This window comes from Pongo abelii, chromosome 1 (assembly GCF_028885655.2).
Source record: "Pongo abelii isolate AG06213 chromosome 1, NHGRI_mPonAbe1-v2.0_pri, whole genome shotgun sequence".
In the NCBI taxonomy this organism is placed as follows: domain Eukaryota; kingdom Metazoa; phylum Chordata; class Mammalia; order Primates; family Hominidae; genus Pongo; species Pongo abelii.
Genome location: NC_071985.2, coordinates 25,235,906 through 25,258,330, shown reverse-complemented (window position 1 = coordinate 25,258,330; position 22,425 = coordinate 25,235,906). Strand labels below are relative to the sequence as shown.

Here is a 22,425-nt window from a genome sequence, read left to right as displayed (position 1 = left end):
AGGATGAAATAAGAGGAAGAGAAAATGACTATAAACCATTTAGACTGAATCTGACACTTAGCTAGTACCTCATAAATGGCAGCTAATATTATATATCAAGGGCAAAGAATTTTGTGATTTATGATCCGGTTTACCAATTTAAATGACTATTTTCATTAAGCACTCATTTAAAAAAAAATCATTCTTTTCCAACCTCTATATCAACTGTCCAACAGAACTTTCTGTGACAGTGGAAATGCTATATACCTGTGCTATCTAATATGGTAGCCCTCACTACAAGTGGCTATTGAACACTTGAAATGTGGCCAGTAAGCTGGAGGAACTTGATTTATTTAATTTGAATTATTTTACATTTGAATTTAAATGGACACATGTAGTTAGTGGCTACTGTTTAGACAGAATAGCTCTACTTTATAAATTCTCTGTATTATAAAAAACGTTATTTGAGTAGGCTGGGCACGGTGGCTCACACCTGTAATCCCAGCACTTTGGGAGGCCAAGGCAGATGGATCACCTGAGGTCAGGAGTTCGAGACTGGCCTGGCCAACATGGTGAAACCTCATCTCTACTAAAAATACAAAAATTAGTCGGGTGTGGTGGCGCCTGCCTGTAGTCTCAGCTACTCAAGAAGCTGAGGCAGGAGAATCGCTTGAATGCGGGAGGTGGAGGTTGCAGTGAGCCAAGATCGTGCCACTCCACTCCAGCCTGGGTGACAGAGTCAGACAGTCTCAAACAACAACAACAACAAAAAACCCAAAAAAATAACGTTATTTAAACATTAATGGATACACCTTTAAGTGTATCTTGAAACACGGTCTTCCTTGCTTCTTTTCCCAATCAATAATTTAGAATTATATTTTGTCAATTCACCAGTCTGAAACAAAATATACATTTAAAAAATAAATTAACATTCTTTATTTGGTACACATGGCAATCTACCTTAGCAGATGGGTATTTGCAGGCTGTGTTAAACTTTCAGATTTTTAAATTAAATTGCTTTAATATTACTACTATACATGTGTGATTTTAGATAAAATAATCAATACTAGCTGACATTTATTAAGCAATTACTAGGTGCCAAATGCCGCTTTAGACACTTCACATATAATATTGCTCATGGAAGTACTATTATCCCCATTTTCATGAGGCTCAAAGAGGACAAATAATTTACTAGATGTCATAAAACTGGTAAGTAATTGTACTAAGATTTGGACCTATGGTTGACTCCAAGACCAGTTTTCTTTCCAAATACCATTTTAAAATCATATTTTTCAAGGCACTGCTGGACAAAACTCCAATCAAATAAGCAATTTCAGTATCAGAAATAGTTTTTTCCTCCTCTAATGTTTATCTTTGTTTTTTTGAGATGGAGTCTCGCTCTGTTGCTCGGGATGGAGTGCAGTGGTGCGATCTCTGCTCACTGCAACCTCCACCTCCTGGGTTCAAGTGATTCTCCCGCCTCAGCCTCCCCAGCAGCTGGGATTACAGGTGCACACCACTACACCTGGCTAATTTTTTTGTATTTTTAGTAGAGACAGGGTTTCATCACATTGGCCAGGCTGGTCTCGAACTCCTGACCTCACATGATCCAGCCACTTTGGCCTCTCAAAGTGCTGGGATTACAGGCGTGAGCCACCACGCCCGGCCTGTTTTTTTTTTTTTTTGAGACTGAGTTTCGCTTGTCGCCCAGGCTGGAATGCAGTGGCACGATCTCGGCTCACCACAACCTCTACCTCCCGGGTTCAAGCAATTCTCTTGCCTCAGCCTCCCAAGCAGCTGGGATTACAGGCACCCACCACCATACCCGGCTAATTTTTGTATTTTTAGTAGAGACAAGGTCTTGCCATGTTGCCCAGGCTGGTCTCAAACTCCTGGGCTCAAGTGATCTCCCCACCTCGGCCTCCCAAAGTGCTGGGATTACAGGTGTGAGCCACCATGCCCGGCCTAGAAATTGTATACAATCTAATAAACCTTTTCAATGTACATCAGGATTTTTTATTCAGAATAATTCATTTTAACCAGAATAATTCATTTATTCATAATTCTTTATTCTCCAGAAAAAAGCTGGTATTTAATTTCAAAGCTAAGATTTAATTTCTGAAAATAGTTTTCTAGTTCCAATGCTAAAATCTAGTTTCTAAAAGAGTAAAGAAGGTAATAAAAATTAGCAACTTTTCTTTTGAAGACTAATTTTAGATAAATAATAGGAATTAAATTTTGGTTCAGACCCAGCATGGTGGCTCACACCTGTAACCCTAGCACTTTGGAAGGACGAGGTGGGAGGATCACCTGAGGCCAGGAGTTTGAGATTGGCCTGGGCAACACAGTGAGCAACCCCATCTCCAAAAAAAAGAAACCACAAAACAACAATGGAAACACAAAAACAAAGCAAAAAAGTTTTTTTTGAAATTGGCTGTGTGGTGGTCCACGCCTGAAGCCCCAGCTACTCAGGCTGAGACAGGAGTTCAAGGCTACTGTGAACTATAATTGTACCACTGCACTCCAACTTGGGCTACAGGGCAAGATCATGTGTCGAATAAAAAATTTTTTTTAATTAAAAAATAAGTAAATTCGGGTTCTATTTTTGCAGTTTAGCAATAAAGGGCACAACTCACTCTCAAGACTGTGTATATAACGTAATGTCTGACATTATTCTCTTAGTGGCTTTAAAATCTCTACAGTAAAAAGCTAAGGCTGACTCCAAGTTTTCTGGTTTGGGAAAACTGGGTAGATGGTTGCTTTTCACTGAGGTAGGGAATTTAAGAAAAAGCAGATTTTGCAAAAATAGGTGAGAGGGAAAGGAAGTTGTTTCGGACATGCTGTGTTTAATGTACCTGAGAACCCAAATTGTGGTATTAAGGTCTAAGGCTCAGGAGATAAATTCTGTAGCTCTGGCCTGTATCTAGTTGTCATTAGAACCTTGAAGTATAACCTAAGGATGAGGGAAGAAACAATTCTGGAACACATATTTCTTTCTTTTTTTTTTTTTTTTTGAGACGGAGTCTTGCTCTGTCGCCCAGGCTGGAATGCAGTGGCGCGATCTCTGCTCACTGCAACCTCTGCCTCCCGGGTTCAAGTGATTCTCCTGCCTCAGCCTCCTGAGTAGCTGGGACTACAGGCGTGTGCCGCCACGCCCAGCTATTTTTTTTGTATTTTTAGTAGAGACAGGGTTACACCATGTTAGCCAGGATGGTCTTGATCTCCTGACCTCGTGATCCACCCACCTCGGCCTCCCAAATACTGGGATTACAGGCGTGAGCCACCGCACCTGGCCTGGAACACGTATTTCTTAAAGGGACAGGTAAAGAAGAGCCTAAGGAATAGCCAGGAGTAAACTAAGAATCTAGAATGTTTTAGAAGTCAAAGGAAAAGTTTCAAAGTAGAGTAGTACAGTGCTATAATAAGGTGAAGATATAGGCTAGAAAATATCCACTGAATGTGAAAGAGGTATTCTCACCAACATCAACAATTCTGGTATTATGTTAGCTACACAGGTCCTAATACTAAAGAAATATGAAGAGTGAAGGAAAAGCAAGGACAAAGACATTGCGAATGTGTAGTAGGCAATGATTTCAAGAAGTTAGCTCTAAAGTGGAGGGGGAGAAAGAGGTAAGTAGGAGCATAGAGTGAAGGTTTGAAGATTACAGAGAATACCTTCTAATCAATGGTTATTTCAAAAGAAAAAGGATGCTTTCAATCCTCTGTAAAACTCTGAACTACTTTTTTTTTTTTTTTCTCTCCTGAGACGGAGTCTCACTCTGTTGCCCAGGCTAGAATGCAGTGTTGTGATCTCAGCTCATTGCAAGCTCCGCCTCCCAGGTTCACACCATTCTCCGGCCTCAGCCTCCCAAGTAGCTGGGACTACAGGTGCCTGCCACCACGCCCGGCTAATTTTTGTATTTTTAGTAGAGATGGGGTTTCACCGTGTTAGCCAGGATAGTCTCGATCTCCTGACCTCATATCTGCCCTCCTCGGCCTCCCAAAGTGCTGGGATTACAGGCGGGAGCCACCGCAACTGGCCTGGACTGCTTTTCTACACAGGCTTATGAGAGCTTGGTCCCTGACCTGAGGGTTGGAAAAAGTTAGATTAAGTATTTTTCATCACTTAGTTTCATAGGTACTGATGTAGATGTTAAAACACTTTGGTCATGTTCCCATAGATCTCAGTTTCCAAATAGGAGGGCAAGCTCTTAACCTACTGATACCTCTTGAACCATTATGTTTAGTAACCACCTTTCAAAATATTCATATTTATGAACCAAAAAAAGATTTGGGTTCACAAGCGTCTTAATTTTAACACTGTTCTCAGATCCGCTAATGCAGCTATGAACCATGAAACTATATAGCCTTTTAATCTATTATCTCTTCGTATCGCTGTTCAATTTTATACAAAAAGATTTTAAAATCCTTAGAAGCAGGTCAATGAATATTATTAAAGAGTTTAAAAGGAATAGGGGAAAAAATTTCTAACGACTTCCTTGTAGAATATTTAAGATATGTACCAAGTAATAATCTAATACTTTAAGATAAAATAACCCTTTTAAGTAATTTAAGGCCAATATCTCAAACTATTATTATTTTTGTACTTCAAGTAGGGAGAGTGAGGTTAACAACTCAATAGGTACAAAAGTGGTTTATACACATGTAAAAAATTATTTTATATCACAGTAGAGATATGCATATATAGACAATTTTTATGGTTATTCAGAAGTTCCTCGTTATTCCAAAGCCCTCATACTTAATATACTTTTGTCCTTATTTATGTTACTTTCATTAGTTCTTTGATATCACTGGTAAAAGCAACTGAGCACATGCATTGCAGCTATTCTCTATTCTTTTTCTTTGGTTCACCAGATCCAAATTATTTCATTCTTGAAGTCTGAAATATTTCACAATCTGTTATTCGATATATTAAAGCTATGCTTTAGGCCCAGCATGGAGGCTCACGCCTGTAATCCCAGTGCTTTGGGAGGCCAAGGCAGAAGTATTGATTGCTTGAGACCAGAAGTTTAAGACCAGCTGGGGCGAGAGACCCCATCTCTACAAAAAAATTTAAGAATTAGCCAGGCATGGTAGCACATGCCTATATAGTCCTAGGTACTCAGAAGGCTGAGGTGAGTGGATCACTTGAGCCTAAGGCTATATAGTGGCCTATGATCATGCCACTGCACTCTATCCTGGGCAACAGAGAGAGGCTGTGTCTAAAAAAGAAACCAACAAAAACATCAAGAACAAAATAAAGCTATACTTTACTTTTAGAGACCATTAAAATACTAGGTATATTTTTACTCAAAATACTCCTAATGTCAAAAGAGAAGCCTGAATTCTTACAAGTTAAATTATGGACATGGGTACACACGGTAAAAAAAAAACCCAAATCATAAGTTAATAGCTGTTGTTCTAGCCATTTTTAGAGCCCATCTTCTACTAAAAAGCAGAACTTTCATTAAGAAAAAAGTATTACCATGATCTTCACGTGCAGTAAATAATTTGGGACATAGTTAAATTGTCAGACACAGAAAACAACTAACCAAACCTATAGATAACGAAAAACTGGCTTCCCAACTTCAGTTCTCAAGGTATGGTTACTAAGTAAACACACAGATATTTCTCATAATTTTCAATTTTCATAGTTCTAGCTTTACTCGTGAACAAATGCTAAATCAGACATGAACTGTTATATAGCTACAGGATAAGACTCTAAAAAAGAAAACTAAAATTTTGTAAAATGTTAGCCTATTTCAGAATATAGGAAGTTTTCCTCTTACCTACTACAAACATGGTCTATAAGCAGAGACACAGAATCTAGATTATTATCAAGTTTGGTATTGTGATATAGGCACCGATCCCTTTGTAGTTCCACCGCCTGCCGCAGGAGAGTCTGTAAACGCCGTGGGGGAAGCATCACTGATGGTGGTAAATAGGCTTTAATAGAAGATATTTTAAAAAAGAGAAATAATAATAAACTGTAAACTTTTATTGAAGACATTTGCTCATCTTCTGCTGTACTTGTTCCTACCCCAATAGTATCTATTCCTTAAATAGAGAAGTTCTGGGTTATGTGATACATGAGCTTTACGAATATTTGTCAGCAGCAATAGCTATGTTGCTCATAAAATTGCATATATTTGGGTGGGAGGGGTTTATTTTATATGTGGATTTTCTAGGGGCAGGGAGGATAAGTGAGGAATAGCAACAACAAAATGAAGAAAAAGAAGCCAACAATGAAAAGAATATCAGATAATTATTGTGTACCAGAAGGAGACCAGCTGTAAGTAAAATCTCCACTTAACAAAGAGCAAAATTTTGGCAAATGCTGCAATAGGTTAAGTTCTAGTTCCCATCAAACTGCTCTAAAAATCGCTTCTTGGCCTTTTGGCTAAGATCAAGTACAAATTGCTCCAAATGCCAAAGATACTGTGTGAATTCAGGGAGTAACTGGTGTTTTGATATCCATACCAACCTATTGCAATCCTTGAATCCCTTATACCTCCCCAACTGCATGGCTTTGTGATTCTTAGGATCATCACTGTCATTTCAACATCAAAATTATAGAATCATATAATTTTCAGAGAGAACAACATCTTTTACACAAAAATACAGCAAAAATGAAACCCGCATTACAATCTAGAATAAATATAACATGGTTGGGGAAGAATAAAACAATTTACCTAAAGAAACCTGGACTTTACTATTGAAATCAACAAAATCTTTAAAGCACTTGTGACTTAAAACTGTGGCTTACATATTTTTTTCTCTAAACACAGCACTTTTCCCCTAAATAAAATCTTAAGGGGGAGCATCGCCACATAATACAAGTGAAAGAAGGGCTGCTCTGGAACCAGTGCCCTTTCACTGACTCCTGAGGTTACCTTCTTAGACTCCATGACAGAGTCTGAAAAAATGGATTCTCCCTCTTCTAAGCACTCAATAAAAGTATGTCTAGATATGTCTTCCTAATTGATCACTGTATCCATTTGTAATCTAAGAGAAAACACAGCAACATAAAAAATTAAGACTCTTACTCTGAAGTTTGTCTAATAGTTTAGATCGGGAAGCTGTCCCTTTGCCTTCCCATTCTGCTTTTGCACGTAGGTCTTCTGCATGGCTACACATCAGATACCTAAATATACAACAGAGAAAGCAACCAATATTAAACCCATTTCTTTGTAATAAATATAATTGAAAAGTACTGACCATCTGGCTATCTGCTTCTTACTAATACATGTCAAGAAATTTCTACAGTGGACTCAATTCATTAATATAACATGGCACCTGCATATAATTACTAAAATGTAAAGTAACAATACCTAAATATATATTACCTATTAACAGAACAAATTCTTATGTTATTGTTATATATTATATATATGGCTCTTATTGTGCAGGTTCTGTTATAGCACTCAACACATATTACTTCCTTTAATGTTTATCACAACCCTGTAAGCACTATTATTATTCTATTTTTATAAATGAGGAAACCAAAGCACAGAAAGCTTAAGTAACTGGCCTAGGGTTAAGAGGCAAAGTAGGTATACAAACTCAGGCATTCTAGCTGTAGAACTTGCTCTTAACCACTAGGCTCACTTAACTACTTCTGAATAGTAAAATAAAACTCAAAGAACATACCTTCAAGACTTTATAATAAACATCATTCAAGAAATAGTATAACTGGATAATCATCCTTGTGTCATCTTGTGAAAGATATTGAGATCCCAGAGCACAAAACTGGGGAACTGTTTTATTGCTTACTGTATGTACAGAAGGTGGGATAAATGCTAAAGTTCACAGATTCTGGAGAATACATGAGGGGCCCCTGCTGGACTGTGACCCTGACCTGGTTTTGGCTCTTCTCAGAAGAATGGGCTTTGAAAATAAAAGAAGTGAAGGTATTATTCAAACATGGAGATTAGACCTGGCAAGTAACTCTCCTGCTATTTTGTCTCATGCTCTGCCAGACAAATCTGTTCCTCTCACTTGTAAAAAGAATATTAAATAGGGTAATGAGGATTCTTGAAGATGAAGCATTTTAAGTACTTAGTCTACGACCTGCTATACCTCTCAGTTAACATGAGTATCACTCCCTCCCTTTCTTAACTGCATAAAGCATATTTCGTTTAGAATCTAAATGATTTAATAGTCTCTTCCAAACAGCAGAACTACTTTTTCTCTTGATTTTTAGTACATAAATAGTGCCTTAACTGATCAAAAAAACTTATTTAATAATGTAAGTAATTACACTCAAAATACTCTATAGGAAGTTGGCTATTGTGTTTTTTTGTATTTTTAGTAGAGACAGGGTTTCACCATGTTAGCCAGGATGGTCTCGATCTCCTGACCTCGTGATCCGCACGCCTCGGCCTCCCAAAGTGCTGGGATTACAGGCGTGTACCACCGTGCCCGGCCGGAAGTTGGCTATTGTGAATATTTTGTTTCTAAAATAACTTTTTTTGGGCAAAGTTTATTATCAATAATTATATTTTAAAATGTTTTTTAAAATTTTACAAAAATGACTTAGAATTGCTTCTATGTCCTTGTGAAAATACATATTAAATCTTAAAGTTTTAAATGAATTTGTTTACAGAAAGTCACATGGTATAACTAAAAGGACATAGGACTGAGAAGGAGAAACCCTGGGTTCTGATCCCAGTTCCACATTCTCGCCACCTTTGGGCCATTTCCTTAGGTGAAAAACTCATGGTGTGCTTCAGAATAAAACCCATATGACTAAATTATATGTTCTGACACAAGAGCAGGAAAAAAATCATCATGTGAATGATATTCCGATGACAAAGAAATCAGATACCGCATTAAAAAGGTAATCAGCACGCCTGTAATCCCAGCACTTTGGGAGGTGAGGCAGGAGGATCACCTGAGGTCAGGAGTCCGAGACTAGCCTGGCCAACATGGTGAAACCCCGTCTCTACTAAAAATACAGAAAAAAAATTAACTGGGCGTGGTGGCGCACGCCTGTAATCCCAGCTACTTGGGAGGCTGAGGCAGGAGAACTGCTTGAACCCGGGAGGTGGAGGTTGCAGTGAGCCGAGATTGCGCCACTGCACTCCAGCATGGGTAATGGAGTCAGACTCTGTCTCAAAAAAAAAAAAAAAAAAAAAAAAAAAAAAGGGTAATCGGAACAAGAAATTTGTCAGCTACCATATCGAAACATCTAGCAGGCCAGGTGTGGTGGCTCGTGCCTGTAAGCCTAGCACTTTGGGAAGCCAAGATGGGAGGACTGCTTGAGCACAGGAGTTCAAGACCAGTCTAAGCAACATAGCCAGACTCCATTTCAAACAACAAGAAAAAAACCTGTAGAATTTACTGTTTCAAGATGTGGTAGTGAGTAAGACCAGTGACTTTGGAATCAGTCAAACCAGGCTTTGAGTCCCGCTTTCTGAATTATTAGCTTCATATTGTGCTGGCTACTTAATTTCTTTGAGGCTCAGTTTCCTTATCTGCAAGGAATGGGCCCTTATCTTGGGCCCATTCTTTTGTCCATCATTCTGTATTTACAAACTCATGTGTCACATATTTGTTCTTGATGCTGGAGCCATATCATATAGTGAAAAATGCTATAAAGAAAAAACATAAAAACAGAGTGATGTCACGAGATTACCCAGTGGGTAATCTTGGGAGATGATGATGCTTGGGCTGGGAGCTGAGCAAGGAGTACCCAGCTATGCAAAGATTGGGGGACATACATTTCAGACGGAGGGGACAAGCAGTGCAAATGCCTTAAGGGGTGGCAAGTTAAGGAACAGAAAGAGCACGAGTGTCACTAGAGTAATGAATAAAGAAAAAGATGGCAGAAAAGGATCAGGTATTTTGAGGCCTTGCACAGATTTTGGGTTTTAAGACTGCTGGAGAGCCAGTGGCAAGGGAGTAAAGACTTCATTTATGGTTTTGCTTACTTGTCTAGCTGCTGTGTGAAATACGCATTGTTAAGAAATTAACAGTGAAGCCCGGTACAGTGGCTCACGCCTATAATCCCAGCACTTTGAAAGGCTGAGGCAGGTGGATCACCTGAGGTCAGAAGTTCGAGACCAGCCTGGCAATGTGGTGAGACCCCCATCTCTACTAAAAATGCAAAATTAGCCGGGTATGGTGGTGCATGCCTATAATCCCAGCTACTCAGGAGGCAAGGCTGAAGCATCACCTGAACCCGGGAGGCGAAGGTTGCAGTGAGCTGAGATTGCACCATTGCACTCCAGCCTGGGTGACAATAGTGAAACTCTGTCTCAAAAAAAAAAAAAAAAAAAGAAAGAAAGAAATTAAGAGTGAAGACCATGTAACTAGGTGGGAAGCTACTATAATATTCTAGGAGAGATGTCCATGGCTTAACTAGGCTAGAAACTGTGGAGGTTCAGAGAAATGAAAATTTTAGTTTTTTAGAATTAGGCCATACATGTCAAAGTTAAAAGATAAAGAAAAAGCAATATGAGGCTTAAGTTTTTCCCTTAAGCAACTGGGTTGAAGATCTTGCGATATACTAGAAGTGGCACAGGTCTGTAGGGGTTAAATTTATTCCTAAATTATTCTTTTTTATACTAGTATAAATAAAACTTTTCTTAATTCCATTTTCTGAATTATTAATTGCTAGATTATAGAAATACCATTATTCTTGTGTATTGATCTTGTATCCTACAACCTTGCTGAACTTGCCTATTAGTTCTAAGAGTTTTTTAGTGGATTCCTTAAATTTTCTTTATATAAAATCATGACATCTTTGAACGGAGATAGTTTTAGTTTTTCCTTTTCAACCTTTTATTCCTTTTTCTTGCCTAATTTCCTTGGCTAGAACCTCCAATACAATGTTGAACAGATGTAGCAGGAGTAGACATCATTGTCCTATTCTTGATCACAAGAAGAGAGGTTTCAGTCTTTCACTGCCAGCCCTGTGAGTTTTCATTAATGCCCTTTATTCGGTCAAAGAAGTTCCTTTCTATTCCTAGTCTGTTGAGTGTATTTACCATGAAGGGGTGAATCCAGAATTTTGTTTTGAGGCTGAGTGTAGTGGCTCATGCCTATTAACCCCAGCACCTTGGGAGACCGAAGCAGGTGGATTGCTTAAGGTTAGGAGGAGTTCAAGGCCAGCCTGGGCAACATAGCGAGATCTGTCTCTACAAAAAATGAAAAAATTAGCCACACGTTGTGGTGCATGCCTGAAATCCTACCTACTTAGGAGGGTGAGGCAGGAGGATGGCTTGAGCCCAGAAACTAGAGGCAGCAGTGATCTATGACTGTGCCACTGCACACCAGCCTCATACAACTGAGACATCTATTCAACATCCAAGTGGAGAATGTCAGGTATGCCAGTAGATATACATATTGGGAGTTCAGATGAGAAGCTAAATTTAAGAGTCACTGGTATACAGATAGTATGTGAAGGCATGGTATAGAACGAGATTACCTAAAAAGAGTATGTAGATAGAGACTAAAAAGGAGGCCCAGGATCAAACCTTTGGGTACTCTAACATTTTAAGGATTAATGTGGCGAGGTACAGTGACTCATGCCTGTAATCCCAGCATTGTGGGAAGATCACAGGAGTTTGAGACCACACTGGACAACATAGTAAGACCCTGTCTCTACCCTTCACCCCCCAAAAAAGGACTGATGTTGATGTGAGGATTAAATGAGGCTGTTTATGTGAAAAGCTTAGCAAGGGCCTGGCACATGACAAGTATTCACTTAAAAAAGTTAGTGTGCACCAATACTGGAAATGTCATTGTTTACTGTGATCCATATCGTATGATTTTTATTTTGTTTTTAACTACAAAAGCTGTCCTTGGAATGTAATAGGGTTTTCATAGAACATTCTAAAATAGCATTTCACAGGCAATACATATTTTCTTCTCCCTTTCACCCACTTAAATATATCTCTATCCTAATCTGAACAGTTTCCTAGGATGACCAAATTAGTTGATCCACACAGGAGTGAGTTTACCCAGACAAATATCTAAGAATTTAGCAATAATCAAGATTTTATATTTTGGAAAAATGTTAAAGAAATATAACTTTGGCCCTCCATTAACCCGAGTTCAAGAACTCAGTTTCCTTACCCACTAAGAACATGAATGCGCTCTGTATTGTATTTCAGCGGTGTCAATTCACAGCGTAGAACTTGAAGTGCCTCCAGGACCTTGCCATCCTCCAGGTATTCTAGGTACTTCTGCTGCAGCAGCAAAAACTTCATCCTCTGACATGACAGAAAGCAGCAGTCAGGGGAAAAAAGTTGATGGAAGTTTCAGAAAATGTTTGTGCCTAAACAGAACAGTAGAAACCATTCTACTATGCCCTTTGAAATAACTTTTTATAAAGCTTCAAGATGACTCAAAATATTTTAGTTTAGTAGAGCCGCAGTAGATTAAATGTGACTTTGCTCAATTTCACATCTTACTAAAACTCTGCTTTGAACAAATAATCTCAAATCAGACTAGATCATTAGTGACTGAGGCATCAGCCTTGGAAAAAATGAATTCTCCTCTCAAAGCAATCTCCTAGAATTTTAGTTCTTATATAAAAATTTAGAACTATTCCAAGTACTTGAAATTTGCTTTTTAAAAAGTATGACTTTATAACTAGGGCACTGGGGGGTTTTATGCAACAAGTTTTGAAAAGATTAGAGAAAAAAAACAGCAAATGAACTATTTAAGTTACAATGTGAAAGAGGGAATAAGTAGACCAGAAATCAGAACCAGACACACTCAGGAGAAGGAGAAAAGTGTCATATTTTGGCTTATCAAAATTTAAGAGCTGTCCAACAAATGGACTACAAGTTGGTGTGCAAAGTATTGAATTTCCTACAACTAACGTGGACAAGCATAAGCTTGATGCACTCACTCTCTTCTAGGTGGCTATTAAGGGATGTCTACGTTAGATGGTCGAACTTAAAGGTTTTTAAAAAGATTCAATATTTGTACTTGTGTATTTCTGACAATCTGATCACTGATGCATTTAAAAATGAAGCACAGGGAATTATTATTCGCTCTTTTCTCCCCTAAACCAATAAACCACTTTCCAGCTGTGAGACACTTTCACATTTAGTTTTTTCCTGAACTGTGTTTTTGACTTTAATACTTTTAAATGCTACTTTATTATTTTACTTTTAACTTGAAATCACGTGGTCACAATCTTTGCAGTTTTTTACAAGAGAAAAGGGATGTTTATAAATATCATTTTGAAACTTCTTTTAAACCTTAAACCTAATTAAGGACCACAGCTTGGAGGGACCTTTTCATCATATTTGCTACTTGTGGAGCTTGAGCAAGCCAACTGATGTAAACAGAGAAGTCAGTAGGTAGGAAATGTTAGTCATACTTAGAGACTCCAAGGAATACAGTGGTAAAGATCTCAAGTCCACTTAAAATTAAAACTTAAAGTACAATTTTTCTTCTTCGTAAGATGCTTTTCTTCTTTTTTTTTTTGAGACAGAGTCTCACTGTGGCCCAGGCTAGAGTGCAGTGGTGTGATTTTGGCTTACTGCAACCTCTGCCTCCTGGGTTCACGCGATTCTCCTGCCTCAGCCTCCCAAGTAGCTGGGATTACAGGCACCCGCCACCACACCCAGCTAACTTTTGTATTTTTAGTAGAGACAGGGTTTTGCCATGTTGGCCAGGCTGGTCTTGAACTCCTGACCTCAAGTGATCTGCCCACCTTGGCCTCCCAAAGTGCTGGGATTACAGGCATGAAACACTGCACCCGGCCCAAAATGCTTACTTTAAAACCATAAAAAAATACACTGCTGTCACGAAATGCTGTGGAGAAATTACCATTTATTTGCAGAATTAACAGTGTAATAAACTGCTCTACAAGATTTTCTCTCAAGGAATATTTAGAAGAGAGATATAAACTGTAAGCTTATAAAAGTGGTTTCTAGAGAAAGTAAGCAATAATAAACCCTCTCATATAAGTTAGGCATGTATTTAAATTTATAAGATACATTGCTTTTGCTTGATACAAATCTCATCTTAAATATATGGCTAAGGAACAGAAAAAAATTCAAACTGAGACACTCCTGTAACTCTAGGAAAATTACACTTATCAAATTTTACATATAAATTTAGAATGACTAATGAATGTTTCAGAAATACATTAATTACCAAGATGCTCTGAAAAGTACATTACTGTACATATAGCCTGAAGTTAACCTATGTTAAATGAAAAAACTTTGACATTCATCAGGTCACAGAAACCAAAAACTAAACACACACACACAAAAAATCTAAAAATAAAAGAATTTTATATTTGAAGTTATTCTGGATATTTGCACCATTTTAGCTTCTAAAAAAATGCAACTATGAAATGAAGACCTCATATATTTTCATTTATCAATATAATGTTAAAAGTTTCATTCCACCAGGCGTGGTGGCTCACACCTGTAATCCCAGCACTTTGGGAGGCTGAGGCGGGTGGATCACGAGGTCATCAGTTCGAGACCAGCCTGACAAACATGCTGAAACCCCGTCTCTACTAAAAAAAAAAAATACAAAAAAATTAGCTGGGTGTGGTGGCGGGTGCCTGTAATCCCAGCTACTTCGGAGGCTGAGGCAGGAGAATCAATTGAAACCGGAAGGCGGAGGTTGCAGTGAGCCGAGATTGTGCCACTGCACTCTAGCCTGGGCAACGAGAGCAAAACTCTGTCTCAAAAAAAAAAAAAAAAAGTTTCATTCCATTTTGTGGTATTTTTTAAATTCAAACTTGAAAATCATATTCAGTTGCAGAACTTTTTCATTTAAATGTCACATGGAACTGGCCAGAGCATGTGATGTAATTTCTTCACTAAATTTTCTTAGTAATTGGGAATTGAGGGGCTTAAAAAAAAATTTCAGGGCAAGTTTTTTATTTACTTAATATTTATATATTTTTTGGTATCAATCATTAGGCTCCTATGCCCACCCCTCCCCCATTCCAATGTGTGCAGGGACAGTGCCCAAAGTGCTATTTCTCCCTTATTTTCCCACCAAGATCTTGATACAACACGTTACTCTCTTTCTGTGGGGCAGAGGTGGGGCAGGAGAGCAGAGAAAGGCTGACTAAAACTCTGAGAGAAGCCAATATAAACACATATTTCTGTATATACAGGGAATGCTATAAAAGTAGCACAAGAGCATTTCTCTATGAGTCATTTTATCCAGATCAAGACCAAGAATATTCTCAAACAGATATCAAATCCTGGTATTGTGCATGGCAACTAACATGCTGCTGGCCAAGCACAGCTAGAGATTTGTTTGAAAGAAAATGTTTATTCTCCAAAAAATCAGTTGAAGTATTTGACACATATAAGGGTGGGGAGTAAAACTGTATTTTACCTCCCAAAATTTAAAGCACAAAAATGTAAATATAACCTCAAGAAAGCAAACACCCTTTAATTAACAAATAATGTTAAATATTTACTGAAAACATTGTAAAAATCAGACAAAATTAAAGCTTGCTGAGATGGGGACAGGGCTCTACTAATGTTTATATTTAAAAAAAAATCTTGAAGAAATAAAGACAAAAAAAGATTAGGAAAATAAACTCTCCTTTATGTCTTTCCCCAACTCCCAACTAGACCTCTTAAGAGATTATTTCTGGTCTCTAACGATTTTTCACCATCTCTGGGCCCAGCAAGATCTCCTTCTCCATTTTAATATCTAATAAATTTGAAATTGTTAAGTGACTAGGATAGCTTGAATGATAGTTTCACATTGTAAATTCTGCTGTTGCTCCCCTAGTCCACCCAATACTGAATTGCTTTATTCCTTCCTTTGCTCCCATATTATTAAACTGAACTCAACATGAAAGAAAAACCCAGAAATTAAGATACTCAGAAAGTTTGGTTCTCAAGGGCGGCCTCCTAGCTAATTCAGTAGTGGTTCTAACTCTGGAGTAAGGTCATAACCAAATCTTATCAATTAAATCATGATTTCTCAGAGAAAAGGGGAAATAAATTATATCTAAACTTGGCTCTCAAAACTCCTATTTGACTTTAAAATATACTAGTTAATTTTTGTTAAGACTTGAATTTTTGTTAAGACTTGAATTCAGACTCCAATTTTTGTTAAGCATATTTCCATTATATTAAAAAATAACCAAATATTTCTAGACATAAAAAAAGTTTTCTATTATTGGTCTTGTATACCCATCCAAATTGCCCAGAAATGGCGAAGTATATTTGAACCCAAACTAAAAAATGCTGATTTGGCCGGGCACGGTGTGGCTCACGCCTATAACCCCAGCACTCTGTGAGGCTGAGGCGGGTGGATCACCTGAGGTCAGGAGTTCGAGACCAGCCTGACCAACATGGTGAAACCCCGTCTCTACTAAAAATACAAAAAAAAAATTAGCCAGGCGTGGTGATGGACACCTGTAACTCCAACTGCTTGGGAGGCTGAGGCAGGAGAATCTCTTGAACCCGGGAGGCAGAGGTCGCAGTGAGCCGAGATTGCGCCATTGCACTCCAGTCTGGGCAATAAGAGAAACTCCGTCTCAAAAAAAAAAAAAAAAAAAAAAGTGCTGATTCATGAGAGCAACTTCTGCCATTCCTAGTACCATTTAATCGGAAACCATTTAAACAGCTGGTGCGGTGGCTCACACCTGTAATCCCAGCACTTTGGAAGGCTGAGGCGGGCGGATCACAAGGTCAGGAGTTCGGGACCAGCTTGGCCAATATGGTGAAACCCCATCTGTACTAAAAATACAAAAATTAGCCGGGCATGGTGGCGTGTGCCTGCAGTCCCAGCTACTTGGGAGGCTGAGGCAGTCGAATCGCTTGAACCTGGGAAGCGAGGTTGCAGTGAGCTGAGATCGCGCCACTGCACTCCAGCCTGGGCGACAGAGCGAGACTCCATCTCAAAAAAACAAAACAAAAAACAAAGGGAGTAGGCTGTAGGGAGAGTGGATTGGGTCAATGAAAACATTCAGGCTTAAAAAATAAAGTACAATTTTAGTCTAGACTAAGCCATCAAATGTGTCTGGGTATACAATTAAAATAATTATGTTTAAAGAAATCCTAATAGTTGTCTTCTAAGATATTATTACAAATTTAAGCTTATATTAGATTCTCTTCTTCTGGAGATGGGATGGATGAGAAAAGTAAATTTAAACACAATTAGAGAGGTGAAGAGCAACTTCAAAAAATGTTGAAATTAATCTTTAAAAGCAATTGATTCATCAATGCTTAAAGTGAGATAAAAGTTGGAACCCCTTTCTTTTTATAAATACCTAAACAGTTTGATGGCATGAGGCTCAGCCAGAGATTTAATCTTCATCTTTTATTAGACCCTAGAATGTTCTACAGACTGAACAGGCTGTAAAAAGAAAGGATTCCTCCTTATTATCTATAACTACCTTTCTTCAGTTTACATGTTGCCTCTAATGAAGGTTTCTAATGAGATAGTCATAATCGAAATCCAATACAGAACTCTCAAATTACTATAAACAAATAAGAAAAAAATAGGAAGTAAGCCTATTAAATTTTTTACTACTAAATTACAGATATAATTTGGGTGAAGCCTAAACAACCTCTTAGAAATCACACACATTTTAAACCAGTCCACAGGCAAGTTCTTTATTGTCAACACACAAGTAGTGCTAACTTGCCCAGTGGGAAAGCAACCTTAATTCTTATTTTGGCCATCTAATTGTTTTTATATTAGCTCATTCAGTCAGAAGCAAAAATTTATGCAGAACTGCTCAATAAAATGTACTTGGGTATTTTTTTTTTAAACCCCAAACACACCAATTGAGGAAACTTTAGTTAACGAAAAATTTCCAATCCCTTTGAATATAGATGTTTAACTATTTTAACTTGTTTTTATTTTTAAATTTTACTAAGGAATTATTTTATAATTTATTACCAATCATCTTAGTCAACAGTAGTTTAAAATTTTTAATATTTTATTTAATGAAAGAATAAAAATAACACACTACATCATCAATTTAAATGAATTTGTATTTGTTCTTGCTTGTTTGCACCTTTAATTCACCTGAAGCCCATTTCTCTAGGATATTATTGTGTAGAATTATACTGAGTTTGAAAACTCTTTTGTTATAAGATTTCAAAAGAAGAAAACACAAGGCCTTATTTTTACAGCAAGAGGCAGAAAAGATTAATGTTTCACTCAATTTTAAAAAAATCAAAATGTAATAGTCAATTACTAATACTTAACAAACAGCTGGTTTCTCTACTTCACTTCCTATTTGCCTTCTTTCTCTCCCCACCCCCAGACAGGAAACTGCTTTTGACAACAAATGAATCAGCTAGAAGTTAAAAAGCCAGCAGCTAGCAGCTGATTCTTCATGGTTTCCAAACTCCAGCATTTAGAAAAAACTTATTTCCTCCTCTCTCCCTCACCACCATCTACTGAAGAATTAAAGCCCATAAGTCTAAAAGATTCATTAAGATTTATGAAAGAGGCTAACAGGTTAAACTACTAAATTGATCTTGTCGGGGAAATAAGGCCAGTAAGCAGGGCCAAATGGTCAAATCTGCATACAAACCCTCCACCAGAGTGATCCGTATTATACAAACTTTGACACTGTCAATTCACACAACTGGAATGCTAGAATGGAAAATGGCCAGCACACCAACGGAGTTGGCTTGAATTAACTGTAATTCCCAAAGATTAAAAAAAAGATCATGTATCAGCTTCTTAAGGCTGCATGGATATACACACACCCAAACACATTTTCTCTTTAACCAGCACATTCAGTATTTTAAGTAACATAATAAAAGTATAATTTATCTTTAACTCTATAAATATAAAACCTCTATTAGTAGCACTGAAAGCATGAAGAGCTTTCAATATATTTTTTGTAGAGCTTAATTTATAAAGTTCAAATGACACATTTACTAAGTATGATTTTAAAGACATAAAACTCATACTTTAAAACATTATACTCATCCTAGTTTACAAATTATATGAAATTTAACTACTTTTAGGCCTTATTTTTTTTATAAGAGGCAGAAGCCTAGAGTTATCAATAACCTATTAAAATAAGCATAAATGTGAAACTAAGAACAAAAGTGTATTTACCACAATTATTCCCAACAACGTTTGAGAGATTTCAAGTGCGCCTCTTACCACAATAGCATGAGGAGAATGCACTAAAGGCTTTAGTTCATTCAGGTCATTTTCTGCCTGTAAAAATTGGTATAAAAGAGAAACAGAAATGTCACAAAATGCACATCAAATCTGTAATTTTAGCAGCAGTCACACAGCTCTATATGCCCTACTTTACCTTATCCCAGTCTCCTTCCATGACATGATTTCGGAATTTGGTAGCAGAAGGATGTTCTAAACGACATCCTGACTCTTGCATGAGGAGATCAACAGTCTGGCTGCAGGAAAGATACAGTGTAAAACAGACCTGACCAACTTTAGGGTTTTAATCTTCCAAATAAACTAATGTCCATGAAAACAGATGCAAAGTTTTTAAGCTAGCCTCATGATGAAGAAAAAAATAGCTTTCATGTGCCTGGTTAAACAAACTTTATTTAAAACTGACACCTACATTTTTTCCTAGTCAAGTTAAAAACCTTTCTTGAAACCAGAATCAATGTAAGTTCTTCCTAGTTTGCCATTTAATGTCTCAATTTAATGTATAAAGTGTAAAATTTCTAAAAATGTGCTGTAACCAACTAGTCAAATAAATGAAAAACCAGAATCTACATACTACATTACTACATTTTGAAAGATAAAAATTATTAGCTTCACACAAGGTAACAGAGATGACCCGTATCAGTTAAGAGCTTATATATCCAGGTATTAGATTGCATAGAAATTCTACTAGGTCAATCCTTAAAATTAAAATAAATCCAGCATCAAAAATCATTCCCTTTCTCTCTATACTAAAAATAGCAAATTTACTATGGTGTAGGTTCCAAACAGTCACGAGTTATTTCCTCCTGCTGCTGTCAGCTTGCTTCTTGTCTCAGTAATATGTTCTGTTAGCATTTACAAAATCTGTTTTCATGCTAATCCTTTTCCCTAGGGAATAAAGTGAATTCTTCCTACCACAAATTTGTCTTTGAGCACTTAAAAGATTCATCAACTGTATTTTCTTCCCTCATGTATTCTGGTATCTAAGAACCTTCACTTATCAGTCTTATATTTTTTGTGCTTATGTTTCAATGCTTTCTTATTCAGCTTTAAAACTTAATTTTTAGCTAAACAGTGCAACGATCTGCCTGAAAACCGAAATACTTATGCCACTTTAAAAAAGTTCTGTTCTCCTCCCCACTCCCCAAGAAATCCATAAATGCAAAAGTACACATCGGCTAGCCCGAGAGCTTAATCTACACTCTGAATGTAGGAAACTGACTGCTGCTGCACGTCCTCCCCACTTCATTTCATTCTGACTCTGCCTCTTGCACCTCCTTCATCAGGCACTCCCACCAATCCTACCTTCCATCCCCTTAGTTTTTCTTTGTGTGTATACAAAACGGTGGTTTTTGTCCAAGGTCGCTGTCTACCTTCACCCTATGTTAGGTATACAAGGCCACCTAGATTGTATTTGAAAACAAATGGTTCACCAGATCAGATGTCCCCTTTTCAGAGGCGATCATCTTCTTGGTATTAAACTGAGATTTCAGACTAGTTAGGGTTAGGCCTCTTGTACACACACACAAGGGCCTTTAAACGACATCAACACTGTATCTTCATTATTCCCATCAGATTTATTCAACAACCTCTTTCCAAATGATCCCAGCCCCTCCGTTCCCATAAACACTTGTAGGTGATTGTCTTTCCTGATTAGTAGTTTGCTTGGGTTGTTGTCTGCCACGGTTGGGGGTGGGGAGGTGTCCCACAAAGATGCCTCCAAGATACACTTGAAAAACAAATCCTCCAAGGTTCATTATTTCCACCAGCTCTAATCCACCCCTCCCCCAACACATACAGAGACACACTCCCGCATCTGTCCTTATTGACAGACAATTAAGCTCTGAAGGTGCGTGGGGAGAAGTCATTCTTTGGGTTTCTCCTAACCCTTCCTAACCCCTCAACGCCTGTCTCGTCTCACAATTTGTCAGACTGATTGATTTTCCCCTATTTCCTTTCAGGTCCGCTCCTCCTCCCCGGTCGGCCTGAGCCGCGTCCTCCTGTGTACTGGGTCCTGCGTGCCCAGCACTCATTCTCTTTGACCGAGCTCTTTCAAGCCCCCCTCCCCCCTCCGCCCCTTCCCCTACCCCCCTGGAGCCTCCGTCCCTCGGTCTGTCCATCACCAGCTGCCGGTAAGGGATACTTACTTGAGCCCTAAGCCATTCAAGTGCTGTCCTATTAGCCTAATGACATCCTCATCTGACTGGGAGAGCCGCTTCTTCTTCTTGAGGCTGCTGCCCAGTTCTGGGGTGGCCAAGGAAGAGGAGGCGGCGGTGGTGGCGGAGGCAGCTGCGACGGTGGCTGAGGATGCGGCGGCCGCCCCGCCGGGAACCCCGTTATTGACATTCAGGCTGTTGCTATTGTTGCTGGCGGCGGAGGGGGCGGAAGGCAGGAGCCCATTGGCGTGGGCCAGGTCCCCCGCGGACGACGACGACGAGGGGGACGACTCCCCGTTCTGGGCCGACAAGCAGGCGAGTTCCGGGGTCTGTCCCTGGCCCCCGCCGCCCCCTCCTCCTCCACCGCCGCCGCCGCCACCTCCTCCTCCTCCTCCTCCTGCCCCGTTGGCCTGCATGATGCTGCCGCTGACCAGGCTGTGGCCGCTACTTCGGTGGGGGACAGCAGCGGCGGCGGGAGAGGCAGCAGCCGGGGGGAGTCCCACCACTACCACCACGGAGGAGGAGGAGGAGGAGGACGAGGACGAGGACGACGAGGACGACGAGGACGGAGGGGAGAGGCCTGCTCTGCCTGCCGAAGCCCCGGGCTCTCCTGCTCCCTCCGCCGCCGAGGCTCGGGGTTTCTTCCGCGGGGGCGGGGAGGCTCCGCCGGTGTCCGAGTCGGAGGAGGAGGAAGCGGAGGCCAGAGTTTCCTCGCCGAGAGAGGCCGTGGTGGGAAGCCGGTGGGGCGAGGCGGGGGAGGGGAGGCGGGGGCCGGGGAGAGGGTCGGGGTGAGGGGGGCCGGGGAGGCGGGGAGGGGGTCAGGGTAGGTGGGTGAGGGTGAGAGGAGGGGGAGGAGGAGGAGGGGGAGAAGGAGGATCCGGGCCCTTTCCCCCCCCCCTCCCGGAGGCAGCTCGGGGTGCGCGGCCCGGGGGTCGCGCCGGGGGGCGCCGCGGGGCGGCTGCGGGGGCGCGGGGCCCGCCGCTGGGCTGAGCCCCGGCAGTGGCTGCGGCGGCGGCGGCGGCGGCGGGCGGCAGCGGAGGCAGCTGCCGCCTCTGTCCTCGGGTCCGCTCCGCTCTGCTCCCTGGTGTGTTGATTCTTCCCCCAGCTGCTGCCTAATGGAGTCCAGGCGCTCGCGTCACAGGAAATGCCTATACTGCCCTCCTCACTCACTTCCGGTGGCAGGTAT

At 39.7% G+C, this 22,425-nt stretch overlaps 2 protein-coding genes across 8 annotated transcripts in view; one reads left to right on the top strand and one right to left on the bottom strand.

The window, feature by feature from the left end:
- The window catches only part of WDR26 (WD repeat domain 26), a 49,450-nt gene extending 27,379 nt beyond the window's left edge, over positions 1-22,071 (bottom strand). For 2 of the 7 annotated variants that reach the window (XM_054519674.2, XM_054519685.2), the window contains exons 1-6: positions 21,231-21,798; positions 19,223-19,322; positions 19,018-19,122; positions 12,061-12,197; positions 7,026-7,123; positions 5,769-5,925 (exon numbers count right to left, since the gene is read on the bottom strand). In XM_054519674.2, the coding sequence (XP_054375649.1) occupies positions 5,769-5,925; positions 7,026-7,123; positions 12,061-12,197; positions 19,018-19,122; positions 19,223-19,322; positions 21,231-21,655 (1,022 nt within the window). In that variant the 5' untranslated portion in view covers positions 21,656-21,798. Of the gene's footprint in view, positions 1-5,768; positions 5,926-7,025; positions 7,124-12,060; positions 12,198-19,017; positions 19,123-19,222; positions 19,323-21,230 lie in introns of all 7 variants that reach the window. The other 5 variants (XM_063716559.1, XM_054519670.2, XM_063716550.1 and 2 more) reach the window with 4 other exon arrangements.
- Positions 21,654-22,425, top strand: part of LOC134759398 (splicing factor, arginine/serine-rich 19-like) — a 101,913-nt gene continuing 101,141 nt past the window's right edge. The window contains exons 1-2 of the mRNA XM_063723709.1: positions 21,654-21,968; positions 22,067-22,421. Of these exons, the coding sequence (XP_063579779.1) occupies positions 21,654-21,968; positions 22,067-22,421 (670 nt within the window). The remainder of the gene's footprint in view (positions 21,969-22,066; positions 22,422-22,425) is intronic.